Source organism: Phocoena phocoena, chromosome 1 (assembly GCF_963924675.1).
Source record: "Phocoena phocoena chromosome 1, mPhoPho1.1, whole genome shotgun sequence".
NCBI classification, from domain to species: Eukaryota; Metazoa; Chordata; class Mammalia; order Artiodactyla; family Phocoenidae; genus Phocoena; species Phocoena phocoena.
In genome coordinates this window covers 29,134,646-29,150,510 of record NC_089219.1, presented here as the reverse complement: position 1 = coordinate 29,150,510, position 15,865 = coordinate 29,134,646, and the positions used below count along the sequence as shown (strand labels likewise).

Here is a 15,865-nt window from a genome sequence, read left to right as displayed (position 1 = left end):
ACCTGCTCAGGTGAGACTGTGGCCTTGAAGGTGGCCCTGGGCCCATAGCAGCCCTGCGTCTCCTCTCGGGATCTGTAATCAAGATCCGAGAAGGGAAAGGATGGTGTTGCTTGCTTTGATTTACTTACTGTCTTAGAGATGTTTCCGCTTTGCCTCATGCACGTCTGGGTCATTTTTGGCAATATTGTGTCATTGTGTAATTTATTCAGCACACTCTCTGCTGATGGACTTAGGTTATTTTCGGCCTTTGCTCTCCAAACGAAGCTGAAGTGACTATCTGCATGTGTGTGGTTTTTCCCACCTTAGGTATCTGCAGGATAAATTCCAAGAGGAGGTGCTGCTTCAAAGAGTATCCTTCATGTTCATTATTTATTTATTTTTTTTTTTTCATGTTCATTATTTTTAAAGTAATTTCTTGGCCCCCTTTTAAGGAACTGGAGAGGCCTGATTTTCCCTCAGCAAGCAAAGATACACTTTTGGGTTGACATCCCTCTTCCCAAGAGTTACTGAGAACCCCAGTGGCGGTCACCCTTTTCTGGCTCTTGGCAGTCTGTCTTGGTGTGAGTTGGGGTTCCCTAGAGCTTACACAGTCCAGCAGTCTACAGGTCTGATGGTTTCAAAGAAACTCTAGTTGTTGGAAAGCACCAGAGAAACTGAGAAGGGCTCTTGTCATTTAGGATGAAGCTGTCCCCTCTACATCTGTTTACAGACCATCACCTACTTGGCAAAAGAGACCAAGGATCTTGTGGCTTTAGGGAGTCCGTGACCCAAGGGTCCAGACGGAAGAGAAAGTAGCCTGGACATGGCAGAGGGAACCGGCAAGAGCAGGACTGGTGTGCCTGGCGCCTGTCTTTGGGTTTAGGGCAGAGCTGGTTTGAGGTGTGATCAGGGGATAGCAGGTGCCTCTAGGGAGAGGCTTGGTTAAGCCTCTTGGGAGACCTTGGGACTGGCATAGCCCAAAACCCTGTGGGACTTTTGGAGCCCCACTGCTGGCATTGCCACCTTTGGAAGAGCAGGAATCCTGCCCCTTTTTGTAGTAGACATGGAGCCCCTGGCATTACCACGTTTGTGTGACTTCCATGGCTGTGTTCTCCTCCAACTCCGCTCCCAAGGTGGTCCCTCCTGAAGGAACAGGAAGGAAACCAGCCACAAAAGAAGGATCCCCACCACCTCCCAGGTCCTTTGCTAAGTACTCTGCAATATATATTGAGGCCTTCTCACAATCTAAGGAAGGAGGGCTTGACTGTGTTTTACAAAGAGCCGTCAGACACTGAGGGGTTAAGGAACCCTCAGCCAGCAAGGGCAGAGCTGGATTTCCAGCCCACACTCGCGTGACCCTAGAGCCCATGCCATCCCATTCCCCCATCCTGGCCAGGCTCTGGCCCCAGGAAGCCCAGGCCACATGGAATAAAGCTGTAGAGCTGGAAGGGACCTTGACAAAGCTGAAGCAGTCCCTTCTTTTTTCCTAGAAGAATGGAAACTGCCACTGCCTGGAGACAAGTCCTTCCCCTCCTGCCCTGTGAGTAGTAGGTAAGGAGACCTTCAGCCATGTCACCCAGCACTTAAGGCTCAGATCAGACCTGGCTTCAGAAGCCAGTTCTGCCACTTGCTAGCTGAGTGACCTTGAAGAAATCACTTCCTATCTCCAAACCCAGTTTCCTCCAAAGTAGTAATGAGGGTTAAACACAAGGTGTTATTGTCTGTGGCAGGTTCGGCCTGGTGCCTGGCCCGCAGTCAGGACCCAGGGGCTGGCTCCGGTGAGGCCTAGGTGAGCTCTTTGCTGGTGGCCCTGAGTGTCCCGGAAGAGGTGTTATGAACCAGCTTCCAGGTCTCCAGTTTGAACGGTGTGATGGTCTTCCCAGCCTTTATAGAAACCGGGTGGTGAACAGGAAGTTCCTTACAGGCAAGTTTACAAGTTACCTGAGAGAGTTTCAGTGTACCTGGAGTGGTGGTTTGTCCCTTCTGTCCCCCACTCTCCTGATGCAGCCTTGCATCAACATGCAGGCCCACACGTTCGGGGCATTCGCATGCCATACTCCCTCAAGTGTGCCTTCCCTAAGACCGGCCTCCCCTGATTCCATTACCACTCTTAATAATTCTAATGGGCTCAGAAACTTTTTTAGATTTTTCAAAATTATTATAGTAGCCTACAATGAAACAGGTAAACAATATAGAAGAATATAAAATAAAACTCTCCATCTCCTTCGGGCCCCTAGTTCTATTACCTGGAGGTATCCACTGTTAAGTTTCTTCTAGAAATTTCCTATGCATATTCAAGGGTGTGTATAATCATCTTTTTTTTTTTTTACCCAAATGGGATCATCTTATACAAATAGTACTGCAGTTTGCTTTTGCTTTTTCATAAATTTATTTATTTATTTTTGGCTGCGTTGGGTCTTCATTGCTGCGCGCAGGCTTTCTCTAGTTGCAGCGAGCGGGGGCCACTCTTCATTGCAGTGCATGGGCTTCTCATTGTGGTGGCTTCTCTTGTGGAGCACGGGCTCTAGGAGCACGGGCTTTAGTCGTTGTAGCACGTGGGCCCAGTGGTGGTCTTGGCTCGCGGGCTCTAGAGCACAGGCTCAGTAGTTGTGGTGCACGGGCTCAGTTGCTCTGCGGCTTGTGGGATCTTCCCAGACCAGGGCTCGAACCCGTGTCCCCACATTGGCAGCCGGTTTCTTAACGACTGCGCCACCAGGGAAGTCCCCTGCAGTTTGCTTTTTTTAATGTAACGTATCCTAGACATCTTCATCTACCAGCAGGTGTGGGCCTAGTCTTAAAGGCTGCGTAGTATTCCCCTGTCTGGACGTACCATGATGGAGTGAACCAGTCCTTTCTTGGCGGACATTTAGATTGTTTCCTGTCGGGGGGAGATGTGTGTGCGTTTTGATATTTGTGGTTTTGTCTTTGTGTTTTTTCCTGCTACCCAGGGCTCTCCAGGGACCCTTGTTGAGCACATTCATCTTGGTGAACTTGTGTGAGTGAACCTGGAGGATAAATCCCCAGAATTGGATGTGCTGGGCCCGGGGCAAAGGCATTTTCTTCTGCTTTGCTGGCTGTGGTTTCCCCTTGTCTTCTGCACACCTGTGGGGCCTGGGCAGGGGATTCTGAAGCGGTCAAGGCCCCAGGCCCTGCCCCCAGGAGCTCACCCTCTGGAGAGACACAGGCAAGCATGCTCTCACCCACCCCTGAGCAGAGTATGTGTCAGGGGTGGCTCGTGGCTGGCCTCAGCAGCTCGGAGCAGGTGAGGCCCTCGTGTGGGTCCACTTGTCAGTGGGCCACTCTGGTGGCAAAGCCTGCTGTCTGCCTCTGTAATCTTGCCCACCAAGCAGCCACAGCCCGCAGCGTTCAGTAAAAGTGCAGAAAGTGAATTGTACTGTTCACTCGCAAGGCTGTGAAATTTAACTGAATTTCATTTTTGATAGAGGCAGTTAAAGAAAGGCAGTTTGCTGGCCCCAATCCAAATTACCTTTCTCACGGGATGATTGTAGTGACTTCGGCTGTTAAAAACCATATAAAGAAGGAGAATCACATGAACCTGGCCCTGGCCCAGGCTTTCCCCTCTGTCGCTCTGGAAATCTGAGGCGGAAGGAAGGAAACGTAACATTTCCCTAGTGCCTCCCACACGCCGGCTCCCCGCAGTCCTCAGGGAACCCTGGGCAGGTACAACACTGTCCCTCTCCTCTGGGTGAGGACCCCGTGGAGCAGAGAGACACATGTGTAGGACACAAAGGTGCTCTCAGACTCAGCCAGCCCTTCTTTAGTCACTTGCTGCTTTCTCCTTGCCTGACTTGGGCCATCTTGGGTGTCAAGAACCTGAATTCGGGACTTCCCTGGTGGTCCAGTGGCTAACGCTCCATGCTCCCAATGCAGGGGGCCCAGCTTCGATCCCTGGTCAGGGAACTAGATCCCACAAGCCACAACTAAAGTTCTCGCATACCACAACTTAAAAAAAAAAAAAAAAAGATACTGAGTGCCGCAACTAAGACCCGGTGCGGCCAAATAAATAAGTAAATGTTAAAAACAAAAAGAACCTGAATTCCACGAGGCACCTGTGGCGGGCCTTGTTCCCACTGAGCAAAGCAATAGCAGAGCAATAACTGATGGTTTGAGCTGAGGAGGGGTCCCCTTTGTTGCAGGGCAGGCTGGCATGACAGGGGAGGGCTGTCAGTGACTCAGTCTCCCATCACTGCACATGGCAGGAGGCCCCCCCCCCCACAGAGCTGAGGGACCACCGGGAAGGTCTCCCAGCCAGGGTATTGGCCGCTTCCCCTGGCTACTTCTCTAAATAGGAGATACCAGGGCCGCACGGCCTGAGAAAGAGCTATTAAGTCTGTCCCTTCCTCTTCCAACACCCACACACAGTGACGGATTATTTGTTGTCACATCAGCTGCTTCCGGAGGCCCTTGGGAGGGGCGAGCTAGTGGCAGGGCTGGCGATGCTGCCCTGGATTCTCTCTGCTGGCTCTCAGAAAAGCTGCTGCTGAAGCCCTTTACCCCGTCCCAGGGACTGGTTTCTTACTCTGTTTATCTTTTCCCCAGAGGGGCCTCCAGGTCCACCTCTGTGTGCACAGCCCTGGAGCCTCTTCTCCCAGGATCACTCCGGGATACATCCTCCCAGCCCGGGGTCTTCAGGCCCACTCCCCTCCCCGTCTCTCCCCTCAGCCTTCATGGAGGCCATGAAGGAGCCCAGTGGGGCTTGCTCAGGGCAGGGGGTGAAGAGGGACGTCACTGATTGTGTAATCTCCTTGTGTGTGAATCTTGCCTTCTGGAGGAGACTAGAGTTGGACCTCCGAGCTCTAGATGGGTCTGGTGCGGATGTGCTGAGGGGACAGGCTGGCCACTGGGCCCTCAGTCTGGCCGCCCCTCCCACTTCCCACTGGGTTGAGTCACTTCCTCTCTGGCGCTGCAGGTACTCTCCCACACACCCGGCACAGCAGCCTTCCGGGGGTGAGGTTCATCCCGGGCAAGAGAGGAGCTCCGGTTAGTAGCAGCCAGTTCACCTGTCACCCCCAAGGCAAGCGTTTAGAGAAGGATGTGATGGTATGTATTCCTGACAGATTGGAGCTATACATATCCTGCATTTTAAAATGAACAAAATCATCACTCTGTTTTGGAACAGTGGAGATGACAGCACATGCATGAATCTTTGTCATCAGGGAGTCCTGGCTAAAGCTGAGGGTTTACTAATCCACCTCCCCATCCCCCCAGCATCTATCCTGAGCACGGAAGCATATGGCTTCCAGTGGGTTCCTAGGGAGATTGCTTGCGGCCTTCAGGCTCCCAGGGAGAGGGTCCATGCCTGCTTCAGGGATGGCTGTCATTCAAACTCAAAGGAAAAGCCCTTAAACAGAGCCGCCTTCTAACCAGCCAGCAGGAGTAGAAGAGAACAGGCCACAGGCAGCCTCCTCTGGCCCAGTCAGCTGGGCCGGGGCCTCTAGGCTTTGGTTTGTCAGCAAACCAAAAGAGGGGGGAAATCTTTACTTTATAAAGTTGTGAGAATTAAAGAAAATCTAGGAAACACTAAGAATGAACGGTTCCTGGCAAGCAGTAGGTGTCCATCAAATGCTAGTTTAAAAGGTATGCACCTGGAGAGACTTGTCACCAGGGAGGTTACCTCAGCAAGGAGTGGGGAACGCTCACCTTTCATCTAGCAGAGACCTTGAGACACCCCTCTTTTACAGATGATGAAACTGAGGCCCACAGAGAGTAAATGACTCTCACAGAGGGTAGGTGACCAGTTCTGGGTCGTAAAGCTAGTGAGTGATGGAAGCTGACGTTTGAACCCAGGCCTACCTGACCCCAGAATCCATCTTGCGCTCCCAACTGGCATTTGGGTAGCTGGTCCATGGTTGGAAACACCTGGTTCCATGGGCTGCGAATTTCTCTTGGTTCCCTGGGTTGACTTTGTGGATGAAGAGCAAGCCTGTAGGGAAGCTGAGCCACTAGTAGCAGCACATACATGAGAGTATTGAGGTGCAGTGAGGGTGGCTCCCCGAGTGCTTGGGTCAGGGAGGGGTGGGGTACACTGCCATGTGGTCTGGTGGGAGGGGGTCTCAACGCAGCCTCTGCGGCACCACAGATCGTCTTGGCTGCATCGTGTGTTGAGATTTCACACCCCCAGTCCCGTTGTTTCTTTCCAGGTGTAGTCAGCTAAATGCATAGCTGGGCCAGAAGGTCTGAGGGAAACGAGTGGCAGGAATTTTTCTGACCAGCAGAAGGACCTTCACACTACAAACCTAGAGTGGCCCAGAGGACCTGTCCCTGGTGTGAGGGGCAGGCCAGGCTGTCACTCCCACACTCCCACACTTTGCTGCAGGAAAGCAGATTTTTTTGCTGGACTCAGCAGAAAGGGGGCTGGTCTGTCCCTTCGCCAGTGAGGGAGGGGTTGGTCCGAGGCTGTAGGCATGCTGCGAATGGGTTTCATTCCTCGGGGAGGTTGCCCTCCAGCAGCCAACACTGTCTAAGCACAACCCCTGGCTATCAGCCCAGAACCGCCCCGCCCCGGGCATCCAGGCATTTCTGACCTGGGACTTTTCCTGGACAGACTATTCCCAGCACCACTGCAGCCCAGTTACCTACAGCTGTGACCCCCTGTCTCTCTGGTCTTGGAGTCTGGCTCCTGTCACAGGCTGGTGGACCATCCGTACTTTCTTCTGGGTCCCGATCCAGCGCCTGGCTTCTCGTTGGGTCCTCTGTGTCCCCTGCCCCAATGTGGGCTTTAGTGCCTTCTGGGTGCAGAACAGACGGTTCTACACTCTCTGTTTTCTCATTCAGCAGTTTGCCAGGCACTGGGTGGGTGCAGGGAAGCAGAGATGAACTGGGGTTGCTCAGCCTGGAGAGTGGTGGGGACAGGGGAGTCAGACAATGGCTACGGCACGGTAGGAGTGGACAGAATGTGCTCTGGGAGCCAGAGGAGAAAAGGACCTGCTGCAGAAGGTGACACCAGTGAGGACTGAGGGAGAAGGACCAGCCAACCAGGGAGAGGAGGTCAGGGCAAGCGTGTTTATGGCACACTCAGGGAACTGTGAGTCATTTGGTGTGGCTGGATTTATGGGGCATATAAGGGTAGTGAAGCTGGATAGGTAGCCTGGGTCTGGCCAGGCTCACTGAGGAGTTTGGGTTTCTTCTTAAAGACCACAGGAAGCAGTGGAGGACCCCCACAGCAGAGACAGATGGAGATACTGCAGGCCCAGGTCCCCGAGCAGAGGAGAGAGTAGCCTGCTGGCATGTTTGTCCAGCCCCAGTTCCACAGGCAGCTGAGGTGGGGGTCTTCTGATGCAGTTGCTCCTGCATCCTTCCTGACCAGCCTGGTGAAGAGCAGTGCCCCACCATCTTGCAGCGCGTGCAGAGAGAAACCCTGTGAAGAAGATGCGCTATAGAAAGACGCCACCAGGTGGCAGACCTGGAGATTGCACAGAGACCTCGTTTCTTTTCCCCCCCCCATTCCTTTAGCCCAGTGTTCGGCCTGGAGAAAGGGGGGCGTTCAAAACTGAGCTCCTGTTCGCGCCAGGCTGGCTCCGCCCAACAAGTATGAGATTCCAGATTTTGCCACTGTGAGCTGTGTACCCATGAGAAATCCCTATGAACCTGTAAATCCGGACAACAGATTCCTCCAGGGTCTTGGGAGCGGTTCCAGCAGGTTGCACTTTCTCTTCTGTCTCCAGGCACCTGAGAGTAAGTTGCAAACATCATGACCCTTCACCTCTAAGCACTTCAGCATCTGTCACCTAAGAACAAGGACATTCTTCTGTATAACCACAGTGCAGTTTTCAAATTCAGGAAATTTAACATCATGTTATCTAATATACAGTCCATATTCAGATTCTGCCAATTATCCAGGCGTGTTCTGTATAACGTCTTCCTCCCAGGATCACCCATTTCATTTACTCGTCCCGTCTTCAATCTCCGTTAAGTGAGACTAGTTCTTCAGCCTTTCTTTAACTATCTGACGTTGATGTTTTTGAAGCATACAGGCCTGTTCTGTTGAATGTCCCTCAATTTTAGTTTGTCTCATGATCAGATTGAGGTTATGCGTTTTTGGCAAAAAACAAATAACTGAGGTTGCATCATATCAGGAGTAACATGATGTCAGTTTGTTCTGTTATTAGTGATATAACTTTGATTATTTGGTTAAGGTTGCAGCTTGTTGTTTTTTTAATTGAGGTATATTTACACATGGTGAATTTCACAGGTCCTTTAACAGTTCAGTCATTTTGACAAATGCACATACCCAGAGTTGTATCCTTTGATAGTAGAAGTTTTACAGCCCGGTATGTGTGCTCTGTCCCCCTCCCACAGTCCTCTGCAAGAGATCCTGGACTAGAGGCACTAGGTCTTAGTTGCAGACTCCTCGCTGCCCCCCAACTTGATCACGATGAAGGACCCTTTTGGTCTGGCCCCATCATCCTGGACCGTCCCTTACTGCGCCTTGAGTTGACAGTTGCCAGCTGGTGCTCCAGCCTCTGCTCCCGCATACACCAGGGAACAGAACAAGAGGATGAGATGCTGTGTGCCTCTGCCTGAAAGAACAGGCCCTCCCCTTGACCCGCAAAACAATTGTACTCTACCCTCCACTACAGATTATACCTGGCACTGCCCAGCACCCCGCTTCCTCCTCCGCAGCTCAGCCCACCCCCAGGCCTCCTGTCCTCCCCGCACCCAGTTGAGCATGTTACTCAGGCTGGCCATCAGGCCACCCACCCCCGCCCCCACCCCGCCTGTAGTCTCAGGCCAGCAGACAGATGGCAGGTTCAAGGTCTCTTAAGCCTTTAGTCTGGTTACCGCCCTTCTTCCGCCCCCCACCCCGAGTCAGTGCCTAGCTATCCCTTTCTCCTTGGGCAGGAAGAAAAATTCAAAGCTGCTGTGTTTAGGCTCATAAAAGCACAATTTATCAAATGCTTATGGTATGCCAGTAGGTACTCTTGCTAACTCTTTTGCATGGGTTATCTCACTTAATCCTTAGACCAACCTTGTAAGGTGGATGCTGCACTCTGGGTTGTGTAGGTACAGCATAAGTATCTCATCTGAGATCTCATCATTGTTAAGTAATGGTATGGTGCTGGGCTTGCAACCAGGTCTGGCTTACTCCAGAGCCCTTGCTCTGACTCCAAGCTTCCCAGCCAGTATGGGTTATGCAGGTCAAGATGGTGATCCCTTTAGCCCAAGAATGACTGGGCTAAGCAGAGGACAGCTGCTGTCCCCAGGCCTTTCACCCCCAAGTGCTGTACAGATGTTTCTGTCTGTACTGTGGCATGGGAAAGACCGAGATGCATTGCTCTGACCACATTGTCCTGCTGCGTGAGTGTCCTGTGGACAGAGACCGCTTTCTACCTCCCTCTTGGGGCCTGGTGCGGGTCTGGCCACACAGACCCTTAACTCCTGTGTGGCAGATAGGACTGAGGCCAGGGATGGATGGGAGCATCTGTGCTCATTTCCGTGTGCCAGATGGGCTGGACAGAGGGGCGAGGTCCCTGCCTTCGGTAGACATTACCAGAGATAAAGTCCAGAAGACAGAGGCCTACACAGCTCAGGACCTTTTTTACTTGTTTTGTTTACACAGAGCCAGGAAACATGGGGATGGGGACAGGGACAGCTTGAATCCTGACACCATCGGCTCAGCCTGACCCTGCAGTGTAGACAAGTCCTTAGGCTCCTAGCAGGCATTAGAAGCTGCTGACAAATCGTGGCTACCAGCTGTGGTGTCATCACACACATACACAGAAGTAGCGCACCGGGCCAGGGTCTGCTGCTTGCTCCTTGCGGGGACCGCCCTTGCACTCTGCCTGCACTTGTTCGGTTTGCAAGGTCACCCATCTCTCCAGGAACCCCCAGGTTGCAGCAAGAAGCCTACAGCGAGAATGAGTGCAGAACTCTCTGCGCGTGTGTGCAGACCCCATGCTGCCCCTCGTGTTTGGGGGCTGGGGGCTCACGCTGGCTCTGCGCTTGTGAGTGTCCGCCGCCTGGGCCCGCGCGTCTCCTCCTGTGTGGAGGCCTGTGGGCATGCTTCTGGGTGCGAGTAGTGGGCCCCTCCTTGCCTTGACCAGGCTTCAGACTGAGCCTTCAGTCAGGCTACAGCCAGGCTTTCAGACTGAGCCGGGGACGCCTCAGTACCCTCTCTCTTTGCAGCCCACCTCCTTTGGGGGTTGGTGGTATGTCTACCATATTGAACCATGCCCTGCTATAGGGTGCCCTGCCTGGCTCTGCCCTGCCCAACTGTCCTGTACCCTGTCACACTACAGCACTGGACGGGGCACGATGGGCCGTAGAACCTTATGTGGTGCTGATGGCCCCGCCTTCGTTTCCCTCTGGGAGAGCTGGGCTCACATCGCCCAGCCGCTTTGGGCAGGATGACCTTAACAGCAAACTGACAGGGTAGGGCCGGCATCCTCTCCTCTGGGCATGCTGTGATGGTGGACACAGAGCAGAGGCCCACAACTTGCTCCCCAGGTTGGGCCCAGCAAAGGGAATCTCCTGCTTGCAGGGTGGAGGAGCGCAGCCTGCGGGCGGGCATGCCTCCCTCCTGGCCTCACCCCTCACACCCATTGTTGCCTCACTGAGCCTCTTGTTGAATCCAGGTTCTAAAGAAACTGGCGTTGACTTGGGAGGACAGCACGTGGACTAGTAGCCAGATTTAAAGTTCCAGAGACTTCTAAACCAGGCTTGCTGAGTTCCTGGCAAGCTGAGCTGTAGGCCCAGGAGGCACCAGGCAGATGGCTCCCCCTTAGCCAGGCTGGGCCAGGGCCCTTCACCCCAGCCTGAGGACCAGCATCTCTGGAGGGGCCTGGCCCCAAGCCCTTCTGAAACCAGGGTAGCCAGAGCTTCCGCATCACAGATCTCACTGGGAAGCCAGGATCCCTCAGAGCAGCCTCCCCGTGGGAGCATCTGGGGGCCATTTGAAGGTGTGTCTCTGGAGAGGGACACATCAGGATGATTTGGGGGGACAGGAGGGGCTTGTCTTTGCTCACCCCACCCGCGAGCCCGCAGCAGCTTCCAGTTGCCCAGAACTGCCTCCTCACACTGCTTGCATCGCCTTCACCAGCTCTGGCGGCGTGAAGGGATGTTCAGGAAGGGAAACAGCCTTGCTGCCACTTCGCCTGCCAGCATCTTTTCCCTCTCCCTGCCCATCTGCTCTCATCCTTCTGTCTGCCTACATTTTGGAGCAACTCCCATGCCATTTGCTTGAGTTGAATCCTTAGTGGGGTGGGTGGGGTCAGGCTGAGCCCCCTCACTGTCTGTGCTGCAGCTGCTCCCGGCAAACTGCTGTCTAGACCATGCCTGTGCGTGGGCACCTAGGCAGCGTCTACACAGGTACGGTGACACCACGTGGTGCTGTCCTAGGAACCGGGAAGAGAGAGGAGTCTTAGCGCTCCAGGGAAGGCAGAGAACAGCACCAGAATGGTAATGAAATCAACTCATCTACCAGGGCAGGGCAGCCGCAGCACAGGGCTGCTGACCCAATAGGAACCATCAGCAACTGGAGGGAAGGTGTCCAGCCATTCATAGAGTATCTGCTGGGCCAGGCACTGGGGGTAATGGTTTTATGTAATTTTTTTCCTTTTTTTCTAGTTCTGAGGGATTTTAAGTCTACTAGTGGGGAAAGGACACTAAGCATATAAGCACACAAATAAATACATAATCACAAAATATGGAAAGTGCTGTGAATGAAAATTACAGGGCACCGAGCGGGACTGTGACGCGTTGGTGTGGGAATGTCAAGAAGGCTTCTCTGAGGAAGTGACATTCACATTGAGAAGGATGCGTAGAAGTTAGCCAGGCAAAGAGTGGAAACACTGTTCTAGACACAATACTGCTGAGCTTTTTAGGATTTTTCTAGAAACAGTTGTGTTCTTCCCTGCTTTTGTGTGAATGACTGAATCTACTTCCAGCATGAGCCTCTTCGGCAGAAGTCACAGCTGAGCCTAACCATGGCTTCTGCTCTGTCTGGGGACTGTCAGGGCCTACTGAGTTACCTGATCCTAGTTAACTCTCAGGATGAAATCATGGGTCTGCTCCTCGGTGGCACAGCTCTGAAGACAAATTAGGGCTTGATGGGAGTCAAACCTGGTAGATTGGACTAGAAGGGCATCAGGCCATCTCTCCTACTTTCCAGTTCACTGCATGGAGTCAGTCTCCTGGGGTTTAGAATAAGGGCCAGAATGGCAGCATATGAAGTTACAAGCTAACTAGTGAATACGCACCTGTTATCAGAGTAGGGGCACCTTCTAGGCATAAGAGCAAAAACAAACTAAAGGAAAAGAAGATTATTTGACTACATAGACATTTAGTCTTTTTTAATTAAAAAAAAGTTAAAAGATTAAGAAAAGCTACATCCTATGTCAGTTATAGCCTTAATATATAAAGAGCTCCTAAAAAATCACTAAGACTAATACACACAAAGCAGTAAAAAAAATAGAAAAAGAATGTGAACTGGAAATTCATAAAAGTAATACATATACCTAGTAAGCATGTAAAACAAGTCCAACTTCATGAATAATTAAGGAATTATGAAATTAAACAATGATATACTTTTTATTACTCATCAAATCAGCAGCTTTTAAAAATACTCATTCCTGGTGCAGGTTCTGGGACTTACTCTCCCACACTGCTGATGGCATCAATATATAAATTGGCACAGCCTTCCTGAGAGCAACCTGGCAGTGTATGTCACACACCTTTAAAAATGTGTGCCCCATTTGACCCTGTAGTTCCATTTCTTGGAGTTTATCCTGAGGGAGAGAGGCAAGTGTGCCAAGATGTGTGTGCATGACTGCTAATAAAAAATACAAAAAGTGGGAAGAATCTCGATGTCCATGAATAAGGGTGTGGTCTGATAAATCATGCTAGATTCTTACCAAGGAGACTAGCTATTTCAAGTGACGCTACAAAAGAATATTGTCGTGCAAGGACGTTAATAATGTTTTTTGTTTTCTTTTGTTTTTTTACGGCTTTATTGAGATATGTTTCACATACCATAAAATTCACCCTCATAATATATTTTAGGTGGGAGAAAAGGAGGCTTGGAAATGGTATCATAGCGTGGTCTGAATTTTTGTAACAACGAGAACTAAGCATACACACACATACACACACACACAAACAGACACACAGGAAAGTCTGCTTGAATATTAAGATTATGGGTACCTTATTTGCTTACTTTTGCATGTCTGTATTTTCTAATGTTTCTGCAGGAAATGCCAATTACTTTTATAAAAAGAAAAAATTATAGAAGCTTAGGGTTCAGTGTTCCCAAGCCCCCTGTGCAAGGGTAAAGTCTACACTCCTAACATGGCCATCAGGTCCCCTAGATCTGGCGTTTGCTCCCCTCTGTGGGTCACCTATCACCACTCCCTGTACACTCCAGCGACACAGACTACTTGGAGTTAGTTGCTTACGTGCCGTTCCTTACTACGTACGTTTGCTCACCCAGGCCTCTCTGCCTGGAATGACCTTGCCTGTTGCCTGGCCCACTCCAGGCAACCTCCTCAGGGAAGTTTTCCCTGAGCCCCTGCACCCACTGTGGGCCAGAGGCCTTGGGATTGAGCAGCTGGCCTTCCCCGGGCATCCCTATGACCCTCTGCCCTCCGTGTGTGGAGCTCCTCTGTGTACGTGTCTTTCCTCGCCCCACCTCCAGCACACTGCCTTCCCGAGGTGTGAACTGTGGAGAGCTGAAAGGAGCAGCTCCTTTTTGTTTTGTTTAAATCCAGGTCTAGAGGTTAACGTCTTCTAGAATCTGGCTCCTGTGTCCCCTTTCCTTTTAGGGGAAAGGGGTATTTGGGGAGAAGGCCTCACTTTGGGAACAGTCGCTCCAGGGCCAGCTGTCTGTCTCAGGGGACCCCAGTTGGCACCTGCACAAAACTGTGTCCTTCTGTCTGCATTTGACTGGTCCCTTTGAGGTGGGCCAGCTGCCCACCTCTGTAGCCAGTGCATCCAGCTTGAGCCCCTAATTAATCCGCAGTAAAGGAGCCGTGGTCCTTTGCTATCGAGAACCTTCCACGCTCCTCTGGGAGGGGGAGGAGGTGGCAGCGGCAGCTGTGTGATGCGTCCTCAAGTCAGACTCGCAGGCTGGGTTAGCGTAAGGAAACTCGCTGACTTGCTCAGTGAGAAGGCTCTTTTCTGTCTTGTCTAGAGCTGAGAATGAAGCGGAGAGCATCAGACAGAGGAGCTGGGGAAACGTCGGCCAGGGCGAAGGCTCTAGGAAGTGGGATTTCTGGAAATAATGCAAAGAGAGCTGGACCGTTCATCCTGGGTAAGCCTCTGACGGCCGGGTGAGTGGGGTGCCGGGGCAGTACAGTGTGACCTGCAGACACGCAGGGTGCAGCGCCTCGAACACCCCAGCGTGGGAGCCTGACCAGCCCTCGGCCACTTTAAATGGAGTCTGTTGATGAGAGGGGAAGGTCACTCTGCACCAAGAGTTGTTGTTTCTGTTGTAGCCGCCCCAGCCTTAGATTAGTGTCAGCTGAGAGATAGACTGCCTCTTCCCCCAGAGGATCCTATGCGTGGCCCCAGGACATCACCCACAGGAAGCAGACAAGCTGCCTTAGAACCCAAGGTACATCATCCAAGGCACTTCTTTGACCATTCTTGGAGGGCACAACTAAGTTCACAAAGTGTTTGGTACAGCTGCAAACTTCTTACAGATTTGGCCCCGAAATCCTGTAGAACTGGGTGTTCCCAGTGGTCTGGACGAGCAGCGGGGCCTTTCTGCATGAAGTTCGAAGCCCAGCAAGTCTAGACTGCCTGTGTAGGGTTGCAGGTGATTTGGGCTCTGAGGACCCCAGCTCTCCTAGCAGCCAGAGACTGGGTGTGACCTTTGCTTTGGGACAGCATCTTGGACTTACGAGTACAGGATAGTTCCAGTTCCAGTCACTCAGCAAACAGTTCATGGAGCCTGCTACCTGCTGGGCCTGTGCTATTTGTCAGGGACGCAGCAGTGATTAAGACAGACAAGTTCCTGGGGAGTTTCCTGGCGGTCCAGTGGTTGGGGCTCCATGCTTCCACTTCAGGGGGCGCGGGTTTGATCCCTGGTTGGGGAACTAAAATCCTGCATGCTGCAGGGTGCGGCCAAAAAGAAGAATTGGGCATTGGGCGGGACAGTTGGTTGGAGACACAGAGAGACACACTCTAAAGCTAAAAATAAAGACCATTAAGTTAAAAAAAAAAAAAAATGACAAGTTCCTGCCCTCACGGAACTTAACATTCTAGTTAGAAAAAGAAACCGGGAGTAAACAACACAGGAGATCATCATGGGGGGAGGGGGGAGGGGTAAGGGCCTTGCAGGAAGTAAACAAGATGGTGTGAGAGGAAGAAGGGTCTAGAGAGAGTGTAGACAAGGAAGGTTCTGTATGAGGAAGTGACAGTTGCTCTGACAGCCAAGGATAAGAAGGAGCAGCCATGTGAAAAGCAGGGGAAAAGCATTCCAGACAGAAGGAACAGCAGGTGCAAAGGCCCAGAAGCAGGGAAGGGCTTAACATCTCAGGGATGAAGAGTCCAGCATAGCTGGAGTATGGTGAGGAGTGGTGGGGAAACGTGATCAGTTGAAAGCTGGACAGGAACCAAATCATGCAAGAGCTTGGAGGCCAAAAAAAGGAATTTTGATTGCATATTAAAAGCAGTGGAGTGCTGTTAAGGTTTTTTAGCAGTGCATTGACACTGTGACGTTACCTGATTTATGCCCTGAAAGCTCCGGGTGCTGTCACAGGACATCAAGCCGTGCACATCTCTAAAAGTACAGAAGTTCCCCAAAGCTGATACGTGGCCATATCAGACCGCCAGGGGAACCTGTTAAAGGGACAGTTTCCTGGCTCCTCACCCTGGAGGTGCTGATTCAGAGGGCCCAGGTTGCAGCTGGGATCTCTGCTTTAACACA

General features: G+C 51.8%; 1 protein-coding gene across 2 annotated transcripts in view; it reads left to right on the top strand.

Annotated features, from left to right (window-relative positions):
- Window positions 1–15,865, top strand: part of STK40 (serine/threonine kinase 40) — a 35,910-nt gene that overhangs the window by 4,485 nt on the left and 15,560 nt on the right. Inside the window, exon 2 of one of the 2 annotated variants that reach the window (XM_065880755.1) lies at window positions 14,126–14,245. In XM_065880755.1, coding sequence (XP_065736827.1) covers window positions 14,134–14,245 — 112 coding nt within the window. In that variant the 5' untranslated portion in view covers window positions 14,126–14,133. Of the gene's footprint in view, window positions 1–14,125; window positions 14,246–15,865 lie in introns of those variants that run through there. The other variant, XM_065880746.1, reaches the window with a different exon arrangement.